Consider the following 16,817-nt stretch of genomic DNA (forward strand, 5'->3'; position numbering starts at 1 on the left):
GAGAAACGAACGAACGAATACAAATTGACCCTGCTTATGCCTCCAATGAGTCGTTAATACTCGGCAGGGGATAAGTACCATCAAAAGTCACCTGATTTAGGTGGCTAAGAACTAAGCAAAACCTCAGTGAACCATCGGGCTTCTTCACAACAACCACCAGTGGGCCTTAGTGGCTGGTAGAGGGAGAGGTAAAATCTACTCCTTGAAGAATTGTTCTAATAAATACACAATCCTTGATTTAGACTTACAAGTAATGCAGATTCTTAAACCTGATGCTGTGGATTATTTAAAAAGCAAGGCAATTGAGCTCGAAGAACTATGCAAATAGAATACAACTCTCTTTGGAACCTTTTTTTTCCAAAACAGAACCCAACGTTCCCCACATTCCTTGGCATATCTTCACTATTTTGATCGTAAATTTTGATTTAAAGCTTTCGTGACTGCAGTAATTCATATTCTTAGTTTTTTCGGTAAAGTCACGTTGAACGTGACTTTACCGAAAAAACTAAGAATATTTTGATCGTCTAATTTTTTACATTTTTTCAATTGTCCCTTGGTGTGTTTTGTATTTCGTGTTTGTCTTGTTCACCACTTTGAAATGCTGCTTTCATTAAAACACAAAATATGTTAATATTTGTATGCTTATAAATGTATTGATTAAAACCGATAGTTATGGCCCCAATAAAACATTGAATTGTGACTTTGAAAACATATTATGTTAAACTTATATGTTTTGTATCTATTTGCACAACCACTATATCATGTTCATGCTCCGAAACATACAAACAGGTATTAATTCATAAAATAACTGACCTCTTCAGCATTATACAATCAAGATTAGCTAAACAAAAAAAATGCGACATCCAAACAATCCTTAGTTCATTGGTTGTTGCAATACCAACCATATTATTGAAATCAGATTCTTATTGCCACAAAATATAAGATGCACAGATGGCAAATATCATATGGCAGATAGCAAAGCACTATGCCAACACTCCACTTCGTAAATATGACGTAAAGATGTACATATATATTCCTGTATTGTATTCAGATAGTATCATCTTACTCTATGTATATATAAAGTTGCATGCGATCGAAAATAACTCAAATTCCAGAACACCTCCCAATTGCTCACGCACCTTATTGTTGTATATATAGGTGTTATGAAAATTGATGAAAATAATGAAAATTAAATGAAATTTAAAATTTGCATAATTTATCCGAAATTATGTTAATCGATGTAATTATGCGCATAAATTATGTTGATTCGAGAGATAATCGTATTAATTTATGCGAGTGGGCGTGGTTATGATAATGCAGGTCGTTATGGATTATCAGGTCGAGCCTCGGTGACGAGGATTGTGTTATGAATTGGAATAACGCAATTAATCGTATGCAGTGACGCAGGCGTTGTGAGCGTGAATGAGAGAGAGTCGATTCGACTCTGCTCTTTAATTCCGTATTATCGATAAGAATACGATTACTCTCGATTGAACATTACGGATTATGTGTGTTATGGATTATGTGTGGTGATAGTGTGCTTATGATAGGTCCCCAGGATTCAGATCTCATACGCAGAACAATATTATGCAGAATTTCAGGAAGAATCACACACAAACCTTCTGCTTTAATCAATTTTATTTCTAGCTAACTTTAATTTTTGGATAATATGAAAACTCAATCTCGGGATTTTGGAATTTCAACACAGCGTTAACATGATACCATCACGATTGCGTTGTTTCACCTCGATAGCGGCACCTGTGGTTAATTCCCGACGCGTAACACAATCAATCGGTTGTTGAGAGAGATATTAAAACATGCAACTATTCTATCAAAACCTTAACCTTATAATATGTAAATTCGTGTTTAAACATTGCCCACACAGAACCACATACATTCATAGACCTTCAAGTCAATTCGTATCACGTTTTTAACAGGACGATTGGTTATTATGCAACTCAATGACAGCAGTATTTTCCTTTATGAATTGATTTTTAATGCACCACCTTGGAGTGGCACCCTTCTTGATTATCCCGATATGCGTATCGTGTGTCTTCTTTATCACTGGTTCAATTCTTTGCGTAAAGCAGACGCCGAGGTTAGCATCTCTTGTGTCCAAAATGTGTTTCCTGTGTGTTGCGGCGCGGTGGTTAATTCCCGACGCGTAACACAATCAATCGGTTGTTGAGAGAGAGATTAAAAACATGCAACTATTCTATCAAAACCTTAACCTTATAATATGTAAATTCGTGTTTAAACATTGCCCACACAGTACCACATCCATTCATAGACCTTCAAGTCAATTCTTATCACGTTGTTAACAGGACGATTGGTTATTATGCAACTCAATGACAGCAGTATTTTCCTTTATGAATTGATTTTTAATGCACCACCTTGGAGTGGCACCCTTCTTGATTATCCCAATATGCGTATCGTGTGTCTTCTTTATCACTGGTTCAATTCTTTGCGTAAAGCAGACGCCGAGGTTAGCATCTCTTGTGTCCAAAATGTGTTTCCTGTGTGTTGCGGCGCGGTGGGGGAGTGAGGGGGAGAGTGTGGAGGAGGGGTTGCATACGACCGGCTGCCAGTTTCTGTCCACCGCTGGCTGGATGAGTCAGCACGACGCTCGCCGTCGTCGCGCCGATGGGTGTTGAGTGCGGGGCCGCTGCCCTCTCAGCGCTGGTGACGCGAAGTTGCGCGCTGTAGCACGCTGGTGGCACGCTGTTGGCACGCGCTGGTGCTGGTGGCACGCTGGTGGCGCGCGCTCCCTCTCCTTGAAGATGCACGAACGCGCCCGTGCTGGTTCGCTGACAGCAGTTTCTCTCCACTGCTGGCTGAGCTGCTGCACGCTCTTGCTTGGCGTTGCTGGCCGCGCTCTTTCTCCTTGAAGGTGCGCGAACGTGCCCGTGCCGGTTCGCTGGCAGCAGTTTCTCTCCACTGCTGGTTGAGCTGCTGCACGGTCTTGCTTGGCGTTGCTGGCCGCGCTCTTTCTCCTTGAAGGTGCGCGAACGCGCCCGTGCCGGTTCGCTGGCAGCAGTTTCTCTCCACTGCTGGTTGAGCTGCTGCACGCTCTTGCTTGGCGTTGCTGGCCGCGCTCTTTCTTCTTGAAGATGCGCGAACGCGCCCGTGCTGATTCGCTGACAGCAGGTTTCCTCCACTGCTGTATGACTCAAGTCGCACGCGCTTGGTCACTGGTTTGCTGAAGTTGTTGGCGGCTGCCCAAGCTTTTCCGCTGCTGGTTGAGCCACGTTGCACGTGCTTGCTTTGTGGAGATGCTCGAGCGCTCTCAGCGCTGATTCGCTGATACTTTGTTGGTGGCTGGCCAAGCTTTTTCTTCAGTTGAGTGAGTTGAGTCGCACGTGCTCTCTCTGTTGAAGTGCGCGAACGCGCCCGTGCTGGTTCGCTGACAGCAGGTTTCCTCCACTGCTGTATGACTCACTTTTGTTGATACATCGCTACTCAGCGATCCTCGCTACTCAGCGAGGCTCGGAGCCAGCCGCTCCATGCGACTGCTCGTCCTGTGGACGTCTTGACTCGCTGATCTGTCTTGACTCTTGACTTAACTTCACTGGGGTTTGAAAAATGCGGCTGACCGTTATATTCAAAGACAATTCTCTCTGCGCAGTGGAAAAGGGGGGGGCGGGGTCTGTGTGTGAGTTCGTGTGTTTGTGTGTACAGATGACTCCTGCGATAACGATCTGTTTGCCCTGGCGTGAAATTCCTCTCTCGCGCTCTTCGGGAGAGACAAAGGTGGTCGGGAGCACCTATCTCTTTATACTTTCGACTTATATTTCTCAAATACCATTTGGTCCCATGTTCGCCACGACTCGTGTTTGTAACTACGTCCTCCCGACACCTCTCGGTTTACCGAGGTTCGAAATGTTATGATGGAATTATTAAAAAAAAAAATAATTTTCATCCTGAGTTTAAGAGGTCCGTTTCCAGATTGTTGGAATCCATATCCCTTGGTTCTGTAAGGTTCTATAATGGAATATCGTTTAAGGTTAACACATTATTATTAATGTTATTTTGCAATTTCTTTAAAACTTGTTTGTCTGGTTGCCGTGTGTGGGGTGGGGTGTGTCTCCTCATCAAACCCGGCTGGCTTTTCCAGATGGCCCCTTGTGATAAGGTTTAATTCCTGCTTCTCCGCGCTGTGAGAGAGACAAAGGTGGTCGGGGTTGCTTGGGATATTGTTTAAACTCTTTCGTAAGTTTGCCCGTTCGCCTCATTCCTTCTCGATAACCTTTGATGTGACTCGGTATTTTGTCTCCAAGCTTTGTTTTAACAGTAAAAGTATTAAAGGTGAAAATCATTTGATAGCGAATTAATTATTGGATAATAATTCACTGATGTATCTGGTGGCCTGGTCTTGATTGGAGTGAGCGCGAGGACCGCTAACTTTAGCTCATTCTTGTTATTGCATTTTAAATTTGAACCGTTGTTTTAAAAAAAAATAGTTTAACCCGTGGGCGTCCTCATTTCTGGCTTGCGGGAGGGCTTCCCTCTGCTTGACCTCCCTTAGGGCACATCAAACTCTTGTTCATCTGGAGATCTTCGCAGATAGCTGCTAACATCCTCGCCTCGAGAGTTTTATTATTTCTTTATTTATTAATGGCCTGTTTATGACCGACACCTGGTTTTTTTGTGTGCCTGGCTTACGGGTTTTATTAATTATATTGTTTCGTTTGTTAAAAAAATATGATATATATAACGGCAAATATTATTGTTAATATCAATTTTGGAAAAGGCTCATATACAACACACCGCCCTTTAAAAAATGATCGGTGGTCTGCCACGGATTATTTTTAAAAATAAAAGAAAAATGCCTTTTCCATCTAGAACCATCGACATTCCTCGAGTTGACTGATTTTTCCTTACAACGCGCGCGTACGTGTCACAGCATGATTACATTTGAAATAAGAAAATAAAAGAACAGGAAAAAGAAAAAATAAAGGCAACATGTTACATCGGTTGTTATCAATTATTGATACTTTGATTTTTGTTTCAGTTCCTGGGAAACACTGGATAGCGGTTTCGAGCCCGGTGGTACACCGTTTCCTTCCATTCACCTCTTTGTTTTCTGTTTACCAAGTTATTGGCAACCTTACTGCCACGTTTGGTCAAAAGTACAGAATAATTTTTCTCATGACCAGGTATTTTAGAGTAACCTGTGACCTTTCCATGCAACATCATCACATCGTCGTTTTGGTCCATCGTCGGTATGGCTTTAGCCAAATGAGCACGGTTCCTTGGTTCGTATCGGTATTTTTTTTTATCCCTCGCCTTCCCTGTGGGTTTATGTGGCGTGAAGCCATGTCGTCCGCCACCAGGATTAGTACACAACACGAGTTTCCGTGCTCGACTGTTGGGGTCATTTGCCTTCTCCGCAGCCATGTGCAGATTTGCTGACTCCGTACCACGATTCGATTCCGTGCCTCGATTCGATTCCATGTTTTTGTGTGTGCTGGATTTCCACACATTCCCCGATCCATCATGGATTTTTGTCTCCGTAACGCGTTTCCCTGGCACTTTTACAGTACTCTCACGCAATTTTGCGACACAATTGATCGCGTTTCCACTTACCAAACAAGCATGTTCCTCCCCCCGATCCTGTTGGTTATCATTTCCTGTTAGATCACGCTTCATGGTTAATTTTCCTTGTTGAATAGGTGGGTTCACCACGGAAGCGACTCTCGCGTTCCCCACCACATCAAAGCGTGTGCATGGCGCATTTAGTTTTCCACAATCATGGTTCCCCTCCTGGTTCTGTTTGTAACCTCCAACCTGCTTGATCTTTTCAAAGGGCTGTGATTTTTTTTTCAGATCAGCGGACACCTCTTTCCCTGTCATTTTCCTCTCAACCAGTGTGAGCGATTTATCACGTGCCCATGTCACCCTCTTTGTTACAGCCAAGCCATGTGTGCCCCTTGTGTATCGTGGAATGGGGAATCGGCGTGATTCTGCTCTTGGCCTATACACGCCGTGATTCTCGCGATTATGTGTCTTTGTGTGTCGTGGCCGCTCATTCTCTATGTGCCACTGTCGACCGTAATTGTTATCTCGCCATCTGTGTGGGTAATTTTGGCCGGCTGTGTGCCGTTGCATTGGGTGAAGATGTGGTCCTGCTCTTTGCTTCCACCCGTGGCGATTGTCGCAAATACGCGTCTCTGCACGCTGCGAACGCTCCTGGCCTGTGTGCCGTGGAATTTGGAACTGGTCTGACTTTGCTCGTGGTCTCCACGCATTGCGATTCTCGCAAATACGCGTCCGTGCATGCTGCGATCGCTCCTGGTCTGTGTGCCATTGTCTCGTGTAATTGTTATTTGACCACCCGTGTATGTAATTATGTTGGTAATCCGTGGGTGCTTTTTGTTTTCTGCACTGTGGGCCTGCGTGCATCAAATGCCTCACATGTTTTTTATTTTCCTCTAATAGGCTGGTTGCCTTGTCCCGTTCACTGTGTGCTGTGAAATCATTGTTTTTAGCCCGGTACAGCCAAGCCATGTGTGCCCGATCCACTATGTGGTCTAAGGAGGCTGTCTCTGGATTCAAGACCATTCCCACAATTTCTGTAATCTCTGGACTTAAAGATCCAAAAAACATAATTTTGAACCTTTTGTCACCTTCGTGATACTGATCCACATCGCCCGCATAGTACGCTCTTTTAAATCGCATGAGGTAATCCCGAGGATCCTCGTCTGCACACTGGGTCATAGATTTTGCAGCGTTAAATCCCTCAGACAGTGTTGAATATTCTCCAAACTTCCGAATCACTGCCAGGCTCAGCTTTTTAAAATCGTTCCGAACCTCGTATGGTAGCGATTTTACCCATGATATGGACTGTCCATGCAAGCTGCGTTTCAGCAAACTCGCTTTTTCATCCGTTTTCCTCAGACCCCTGATCATTGCTTCTGCTTCTACCGTTGCGATGTGAGTGTGAATGTCCCTGTTCTTATTGTGTGGATCAAAATAGGGAATTCTGACGAGAGCTTTGTCCATCAATTTCAGAGTGTTACTACTGAACGAGTATTCGGAAAGTTGATCATTGTCATCCGAGTCAGATTCGGATGAGTCATTAACATCACGGTGGCGTTGCTTAACATGATTTTTGTAGTGTATTTTGCGCCTGTAACGTGGGTCAACTTTGCTCGGTGACTCATGTTTGTCCCATGGCTCATACTTATGTGGTTTTTGTGGGGAGTTTGATTTATATTTGTCTGGTGCGTCGTGCCTGTCGCGATGTTTGTGTCGGCCGTCTGTGCGTGGGGTGCGTTTTCCTGGAGAGTTGCCTCGGAGCTTCGGCTCCGCCCTTTCTCGCGTTATTAGTACATAATCTCCTGGTGATTTAGTTTTAATATTCTGTCTCACTCTGACTTCGGGGTTATCAGTCCCACCTGTTTCTTTTCCGAAATTTTCTTCATCCCATAATCTCTGTTTGTCTGTCTGTGCGAGAGGGTCTGAGTTCAGCGTAGCTATTCCTGATGTTTTTACATCGTGTTCGCTTTTCTCCCATTTTATCCAGTTCTTAAGCAGTGTCCCAATGTCATCAATACAGCTCCCCTTCCATGTGTCTCCCTGATTTGTTTGCTCTGTAGCAGATCGGCCTGACCTTTTTGGTACAAGTTCCCAATATCCCGCAATCCACTCAAAAATTACTCTTAATACGAGCATCTCTGGAATTTCACTTCAGAGTGCATATCAAAACAGTTGTATCCAGAATGCATCAGTTCGACTCGTGTGACTCTGGTATTCCCTTCAGAGCACGTATAAAAACACTTGTATCACAGGATGTGGTCAGTTTGACTCGAGCAAATAATCTTACTTCAACTGTCTTTGTTATACCCTGCTACTCTGGAATTTCCCTTCAGAGTGCGTTTTTTTTGTTTTACACCCGTTACAGTCACAGGGTAACGTTAGATCATAAAACCTTGGTTAATACAACAGTGATTTGTTCCTTAATTCAAGCATAAACTGTCTGCGAGAGATCCCGGACGACGCGCCCAATATGTTGTATATATAGGTGTTATGAAAATTGATGAAAATAATGAAAATTAAATGAAATTTAAAATTTGCATAATTTATCCGAAATTATGTTAATCGATGTAATTATGCGCATAAATTATGTTGATTCGAGAGATAATCGTATTAATTTATGCGAGTGGGCGTGGTTATGATAATGCAGGTCGTTATGGATTATCAGGTCGAGCCTCGGTGACGAGGATTGTGTTATGAATTGGAATAACGCAATTAATCGTATGCAGTGACGCAGGCGTTGTGAGCGTGAATGAGAGAGAGTCGATTCGACTCTGCTCTTTAATTCCGTATTATCGATAAGAATACGATTACTCTCGATTGAACATTACGGATTATGTGTGTTATGGATTATGTGTGGTGATAGTGTGCTTATGATAGGTCCCCAGGATTCAGATCTCATACGCAGAACAATATTATGCAGAATTTCAGGAAGAATCACACACAAACCTTCTGCTTTAATCAATTTTATTTCTAGCTAACTTTAATTTTTGGATAATATGAAAACTCAATCTCGGGATTTTGGAATTTCAACACAGCGTTAACATGATACCATCACGATTGCGTTGTTTCACCTCGATAGCGGCACCTGTGGTTAATTCCCGACGCGTAACACAATCAATCGGTTGTTGAGAGAGATATTAAAACATGCAACTATTCTATCAAAACCTTAACCTTATAATATGTAAATTCGTGTTTAAACATTGCCCACACAGAACCACATACATTCATAGACCTTCAAGTCAATTCGTATCACGTTGTTAACAGGACGATTGGTTATTATGCAACTCAATGACAGCAGTATTTTCCTTTATGAATTGATTTTTAATGCACCACCTTGGAGTGGCACCCTTCTTGATTATCCCGATATGCGTATCGTGTGTCTTCTTTATCACTGGTTCAATTCTTTGCGTAAAGCAGACGCCGAGGTTAGCATCTCTTGTGTCCAAAATGTGTTTCCTGTGTGTTGCGGCGCGGTGGTTAATTCCCGACGCGTAACACAATCAATCGGTTGTTGAGAGAGAGATTAAAAACATGCAACTATTCTATCAAAACCTTAACCTTATAATATGTAAATTCGTGTTTAAACATTGCCCACACAGTACCACATCCATTCATAGACCTTCAAGTCAATTCTTATCACGTTGTTAACAGGACGATTGGTTATTATGCAACTCAATGACAGCAGTATTTTCCTTTATGAATTGATTTTTAATGCACCACCTTGGAGTGGCACCCTTCTTGATTATCCCGATATGCGTATCGTGTGTCTTCTTTATCACTGGTTCAATTCTTTGCGTAAAGCAGACGCCGAGGTTAGCATCTCTTGTGTCCAAAATGTGTTTCCTGTGTGTTGCGGCGCGGTGGGGGAGTGAGGGGGAGAGTGTGGAGGAGGGGTTGCATACGACCGGCTGCCAGTTTCTGTCCACCGCTGGCTGGATGAGTCAGCACGACGCTCGCCGTCGTCGCGCCGATGGGTGTTGAGTGCGGGGCCGCTGCCCTCTCAGCGCTGGTGACGCGAAGTTGCGCGCTGTAGCACGCTGGTGGCACGCTGTTGGCACGCGCTGGTGCTGGTGGCACGCTGGTGGCGCGCGCTCCCTCTCCTTGAAGATGCACGAACGCGCCCGTGCTGGTTCGCTGACAGCAGTTTCTCTCCACTGCTGGCTGAGCTGCTGCACGCTCTTGCTTGGCGTTGCTGGCCGCGCTCTTTCTCCTTGAAGGTGCGCGAACGTGCCCGTGCCGGTTCGCTGGCAGCAGTTTCTCTCCACTGCTGGTTGAGCTGCTGCACGGTCTTGCTTGGCGTTGCTGGCCGCGCTCTTTCTCCTTGAAGGTGCGCGAACGCGCCCGTGCCGGTTCGCTGGCAGCAGTTTCTCTCCACTGCTGGTTGAGCTGCTGCACGCTCTTGCTTGGCGTTGCTGGCCGCGCTCTTTCTTCTTGAAGATGCGCGAACGCGCCCGTGCTGATTCGCTGACAGCAGGTTTCCTCCACTGCTGTATGACTCAAGTCGCACGCGCTTGGTCACTGGTTTGCTGAAGTTGTTGGCGGCTGCCCAAGCTTTTCCGCTGCTGGTTGAGCCACGTTGCACGTGCTTGCTTTGTGGAGATGCTCGAGCGCTCTCAGCGCTGATTCGCTGATACTTTGTTGGCGGCTGGCCAAGCTTTTTCTTCAGTTGAGTGAGTTGAGTCGCACGTGCTCTCTCTGTTGAAGTGCGCGAACGCGCCCGTGCTGGTTCGCTGACAGCAGGTTTCCTCCACTGCTGTATGACTCACTTTTGTTGATACATCGCTACTCAGCGATCCTCGCTACTCAGCGAGGCTCGGAGCCAGCCGCTCCATGCGACTGCTCGTCCTGTGGACGTCTTGACTCGCTGATCTGTCTTGACTCTTGACTTAACTTCACTGGGGTTTGAAAAATGCGGCTGACCGTTATATTCAAAGACAATTCTCTCTGCGCAGTGGAAAAGGGGGGGGCGGGGTCTGTGTGTGAGTTCGTGTGTTTGTGTGTACAGATGACTCCTGCGATAACGATCTGTTTGCCCTGGCGTGAAATTCCTCTCTCGCGCTCTTCGGGAGAGACAAAGGTGGTCGGGAGCACCTATCTCTTTATACTTTCGACTTATATTTCTCAAATACCATTTGGTCCCATGTTCGCCACGACTCGTGTTTGTAACTACGTCCTCCCGACACCTCTCGGTTTACCGAGGTTCGAAATGTTATGATGGAATTATTAAAAAGAAAAATAATTTTCATCCTGAGTTTAAGAGGTCCGTTTCCAGATTGTTGGAATCCATATCCCTTGGTTCTGTAAGGTTCTATAATGGAATATCGTTTAAGGTTAACACATTATTATTAATGTTATTTTGCAATTTCTTTAAAACTTGTTTGTCTGGTTGCCGTGTGTGGGGTGGGGTGTGTCTCCTCATCAAACCCGGCTGGCTTTTCCAGATGGCCCCTTGTGATAAGGTTTAATTCCTGCTTCTCCGCGCTGTGAGAGAGACAAAGGTGGTCGGGGTTGCTTGGGATATTGTTTAAACTCTTTCGTAAGTTTGCCCGTTCGCCTCATTCCTTCTCGATAACCTTTGATGTGACTCGGTATTTTGTCTCCAAGCTTTGTTTTAACAGTAAAAGTATTAAAGGTGAAAATCATTTGATAGCGAATTAATTATTGGATAATAATTCACTGATGTATCTGGTGGCCTGGTCTTGATTGGAGTGAGCGCGAGGACCGCTAACTTTAGCTCATTCTTGTTATTGCATTTTAAATTTGAACCGTTGTTTTAAAAAAAAAATAGTTTAACCCGTGGGCGTCCTCATTTCTGGCTTGCGGGAGGGCTTCCCTCTGCTTGACCTCCCTTAGGGCACATCAAACTCTTGTTCATCTGGAGATCTTCGCAGATAGCTGCTAACATCCTCGCCTCGAGAGTTTTATTATTTCTTTATTTATTAATGGCCTGTTTATGACCGACACCTGGTTTTTTTGTGTGCCTGGCTTACGGGTTTTATTAATTATATTGTTTCGTTTGTTAAAAAAATATGATATATATAACGGCAAATATTATTGTTAATATCAATTTTGGAAAAGGCTCATATACAACACAATCTACAATGACCAAATTGACAATAGATGTAATTAACTTAAAGTTGTTAATGAAGTAAAATATGAAGCTTCGTGTAAAATAATTATATCAAAAGTCAACAATTTATGTTGTCTTTGGAAGCGGTTGGCAGTTGTAGAACTTGATCTTTCCACTCGTCCACCCTTCTGAAGCATTTGTCAGCAATGATGCCACTTTTATTAGTTGCTTTTATGAATCCATCTCTGTCGTCTTGTTCATCGCCTTCCATGTCCCTTCAAAGTGACGTCTTCCTGCCGCCTGTATTGCCAACAATGCCCAGAGGATGAATCTGTTGTTCTACTTATTTATCTCAGCCTATTCGTTGATATTTAATAGAACTCTGCATTTGTCGTTTTCTTGATCCAGCTTCCACTCATTTACATTTTAAAGTTGTTTGCTTTTGTCCATTGATATTGATCGTGTTACACTTAATATGCAGTTTTTTCCATCTTCATGCTATGCAAATTGTGGTGTTAAAAATAATGTAGACTTTGCAATAACTGACAATGGATCTGGAAGAGAGGAAGATGAGTAGGCAGCGTGGACAATATTTGCTCCTATGCTTATCTGAAAATCACCTAAAACATTATAATGCTCAAGTCATACAGCCTATTGACTTCGATGCATCAAACCTAGAAATGTTATTAATTGTATGCAAAACTGTTACTATTTCTTCACATTTACCAACCTGTATGATTATATGTCCACGTATGAAAATGTTGGTATCGTCATTATCATAAGTTACTGGACGTTTGGCTTAAAAAAGCAATAGCACTGCTATAAATACTCATTTATATATATAACAGATTATTCGTGACAATGGCCCTTTTTCATAGCACATAAACAGAGGCCAGAGATATAGAGTGGATAAGAGTTGAAGATTACGAATGTGAGTTTTGTTTACTTAACTTGTAATGTCGTAGGTGTGGCCAGTGATGTATCAACCGATTCCACCTTTATCAGTCTCTTGTGATCTACATGTATGCCTTTGATATTTACGTCTAAGGCACGATGTTGATCATTGGCCACCCTCTCTTAACTTCGACTGTGCCCTAGAAAATGTGGTTAAAAAGTTCCTCTGGGCTTCGACAGATATTTCACAGTATGCTGCCAACCTTACTGTGACTTGGATACTTTGTATCATGACATAATTATTCGAATAAAAGTTCCAAAATCAATAGGGTCACAATGCACATCTCTCCAATATCTTTACCTCAACATGAACATTAAACAAATATTTTTTCACATCCCATTAGCGACACGACATTTTGGAAGCACATCATTTCAGCAACATTGATATTGGAGGGAGTCATTGGCTGTCTGTTTGTGTTACTCAGTTTAACACGGAGGTTTTCGCGAGCAATATCATCCATAAATAGAGGTTTTTGGGTTAGAGCGTGTAAGTGTGTGTTACTGTTTGCAAATAAGTTGCTAAATAGTTATGTTGCTGATTGTATTGACTGGTTCCATTTGATGAGTTTCCTAACAGTCTCAAGAGCTTTCTTCTGTTTCTGTCGAGAAAAAATAGTTTTTCAGTTCTGACAGGATTGTTTAGTGGATGATTGATCATTGTATCGTCTTCTCCATCAGGTCTCTTGGATTTCAAATTCCATGACTAGTCACTTTGGTACATGCCCCCCTTAGTCACTCATTGCTGTTTAAACCCCCAAGCCTTGTTAATAACATATTTTGGCCCTTTATTGTGATATTACATGAAATCATCCGTAACTTAATGTAGCACTAACATTAGTCATGGCGCAAACCTTATTGAAATCATTGCTTAATATTCTACCTTTATCTGTCGGCTGTAGAGTTTGTCCAAGTCATATCTCGCTCTCGTGCTCTTTTCCCTGAAATTCTTTCTGAGTTTTATTGTGACCATCATCATGATTAAGCCACCGTCATCACTTCCAATGTCTGCCCCAGAGAAATATCCACTCTTTTTATTTGACCAAAAATGGTTTGACATTCGTGTATCGTCAGTCCAGTAGTGAAATGCACCACAACATGAGTGCTACGTTGATCTTCTTGATTATTTGTGGGGGTGAATGGTGTTGATCAGTACAATGTTGTTTAATTTTGTAAATTCTAAGAGCCTTGTAAACCCCGCTAATTTTTGTGTCTCATTTGGTGCCTTTCCAGTCATTGGAAGCATTTGTTGCGATTATAGAATTACAGTACCCTTAGGTTTGCTGAAATTGTGTTGTATTTACTCACATGTGTTATTGTTGGGTCTGAACGTATAATTGGAGAGCAAACGAGTTAATTGTGCGTAATGGTGATATCATTATTTTAATGGAAAAAATAGCATTCAGCAAGACAGAATTGCTGCTGCAAAGGGAAATAAGCAGCAAAGAAGAAGTTACTGGTAAAGATGTTTCAACATTTACTTAAATGTTACATTTGGCAGATATCCATGCTGAGAACGGAATACTTGATAATATTGGAACCTTTTCAGCTTTGGATTTGACTTCAACTGGCCATATGCTATCCCATGGAAATATAGTATTATGCTCATGATGAAGCAATTTTGGATGAACATAAAAGTCTGAAAAGAACGATCGTGAGAGGCAAAATACCTGTCTTGGGCATTCATGAGAGGGGATGGGCAGGTGATTAAAGCTCTAGAAGAGAGCACCCAGGGGAGAAGGTTCTGCATCATGAAATAGGGGTCCGACACCAACATGAAGAAGAAAGTGCAAGGCTGGTGAGTATTTGTGGGAACTAGAAGCACAAATTTACTATTAAAACATGCAATATTGATTTTAGATTTCAATTACAAATGTTAAAGTAGAAACACAATTTAATATTAAGCACGCAGTTAGCTGATGTGTAATTTACCATTTTCATTGACATTTCTATTCTTAATTTTGGATTTACATTTGAAGTGCATCACAAACAAAATGCACGTTTAAACAAAACAAGGGTATAGAGGAATACACACATTGTAAATGATTGTAGATATTTCTTTATGGATTACTTAAAAAGATGCATATATTTATTTTGCGCGAAAATATTCACGTCTAAGGCAGATGATCAGTTTACTATAACATCTACAATGTCTCAAGTTAAATGTATGTCCATATGCATGCATGTAACGACCGTTAAATGACATGCCATTTTAGAGATGTTCCTGTTTGATGATGAATTTTGTTCGTTATTATTAATAACATAAAAATGAAAATCTTTCAGACTTTGAAACAGAGCCACATATTCATAAGTTCATCTGTGACATAGGATGCTCATTTGTAGTTTTATTAACCTACAGTTTATCTAAATCCTCAATAACATCATGTTCTTTAATACATTCCCAATCTGATGGAATTTTTCCCAGCGCTGCAAATTTTAGGTTATAGCGCTTTTCTAAGTTTGACTTGAACTTGCAGACAAACCATTTCCAATATGGCTGTGTGGTTAAGTCTGGTGTTATGCTCCAACAAGCATAATTTGGCCCGGCTGTACGATAATCCTTCCATGGTATTTTTCTGTCTGGAAACACTATGCTGCAGTTACTGGCAACTAAACTAGTGCAGATGTCGGTGACAAAGTGATCAGTTTCATGCCAATGTCCTCCACGTACTGCCCTGGGGCGGTGAATGGGAACACTGTGGTCTCCTTCATGATTGGACATCGTGTTTGTGCAGATGGCTTTACAGAACGGGCACTGCACCCAGCACCCACATAGCTGCCGAAATAGTATTTCGTGAGGTTCGTTCTGAACGTTTTGTAAATCATTTAAGCATGCTGAAGAAAATGTATCTTTTAAGCCTTGAACCACGGTTTTTAGTCCGTTTGTTAATTCTTCTTTAAGAAATTCAATATCCGTTATTTCTTTGTAGTCGCCTTTGTCCAAAGTTTGTCTTGGGAGCTTGATGGCGTCATCAAGCTGTGTGCAAAATGCATCCAGCCATGAAGATGCATCATACTCGTTTTCTTGTACGATTTCAGTTGCTTTATTAATTGCACGAGTAATTGCAGCTGTGGAATCCCCAAGACTTGACTTTAACATCTCATAAATTATTTCATTATCGTTTTCCTTGCAATACTCTTCTACACATTCCGTAATGTATTTCTCAAAGTGGTGTTTTGGATGGTGAATATATTCATCAAATGCATTAAAATCTTTCTTCTTCGCTAAATCTATGAGAATGTAGTTTTCTAATTTTGATCGATTTCCGTTGAATGCCGGAAATGTGGACTTCATCCTGCCTGCAATGTCAACACAAACTTTATCATAAACTGCCTGTTGAATGGATGTTTTTAGTTTGTTACACAAAAAATCCACAAAAATAGCTGTGGATGTTGAGCCTTGGCAGCGAATTTTGAAGCTGTTGAAGTATTCTTCTTTTTTACTGACGAAGTATACTAATGGGTCATTTTCCCTCTGGAAATTCTCATGCATTTTCTGAAATCGCCCTGTAACTGCTGCCAATATGTGGACAGATAAATTAATTTTGAACTTATCTGTGAGCATAAATCTTTTATTGGATTGTGAAAATTATTGTATTTCTGAATTAATTACCTCTAAAATTTCATATATGTAGGATGAATTGAAATTCGTTTTATGTTTCTCTTGGGTGGTAATGCATCTATTGACATTGAATTTTATGTCAGTAATTAATTTTTTAATTGACTCCATATCCTCATCTTTGAAATGGTGACTCCGACTTCCAAGCCATTTCGTGCCCATCATAATGTGTTCGTTTTGATTAACGTAAAATTCTGTCCCTATGTGATAGTGACATATCGCTGTTTGTAGGTGTTTAATTTGATTCGCATTACCTTCGTAAAGAAGGTTTTCAATTTGTGTTTTTACATCAAGTGTTGCAGGGCTGGTCATACTGTCTTTTATCACTTTAATCCACTCCTGCCAGATTTTATCAAAATCCCTGTCCCATTGTCCGTCATTTACATTTTTGTCTCTCAATTTTGAAGCCAAATCCTTGCTCTTTCTAATAAGCTGATCTTCGTAACTTGATCTCTGTAGATCGAGATTTCGTTTTTTGTCTTTTTGAGCCATCAGGGCTGTGTAGTTTTTGTAAGCATCAGACAATAGCTCTTCTTTCACTGTTTCAAATCCTTTTTCAAATTTAACTTTCCATTGAACCAACATTTCCGCATCATCTGCGCTATTGAAATGTTCTTCCATTTTATTTTTAATATCCTG

The 16,817-nt window shown here is 41.9% G+C and overlaps 1 protein-coding gene across 1 annotated transcript; it reads right to left on the reverse strand.

Moving 5' to 3' along the window:
* Window positions 1-633: 633 nt before the first annotated feature.
* On the reverse strand, window positions 634-16,147 carry LOC142922953 (interferon-induced very large GTPase 1-like). The gene has a single exon (XM_076063894.1). The coding sequence runs from the start codon at window positions 16,122-16,124 to the stop codon at window positions 14,913-14,915; it is 1,212 nt and encodes a 403-aa protein (XP_075920009.1). The 5' UTR covers window positions 16,125-16,147; the 3' UTR covers window positions 634-14,912.
* Window positions 16,148-16,817: the final 670 nt, after the last annotated feature.

This window comes from Petromyzon marinus, unplaced genomic scaffold (genome assembly GCF_048934315.1).
Source record: "Petromyzon marinus isolate PM22_M1 ecotype Great Lakes invasive population unplaced genomic scaffold, UKy_Petmar_22M1.pri1.0 PM_Scaffold_23, whole genome shotgun sequence".
Taxonomy (NCBI): Eukaryota; Metazoa; Chordata; class Hyperoartia; order Petromyzontiformes; family Petromyzontidae; genus Petromyzon; species Petromyzon marinus.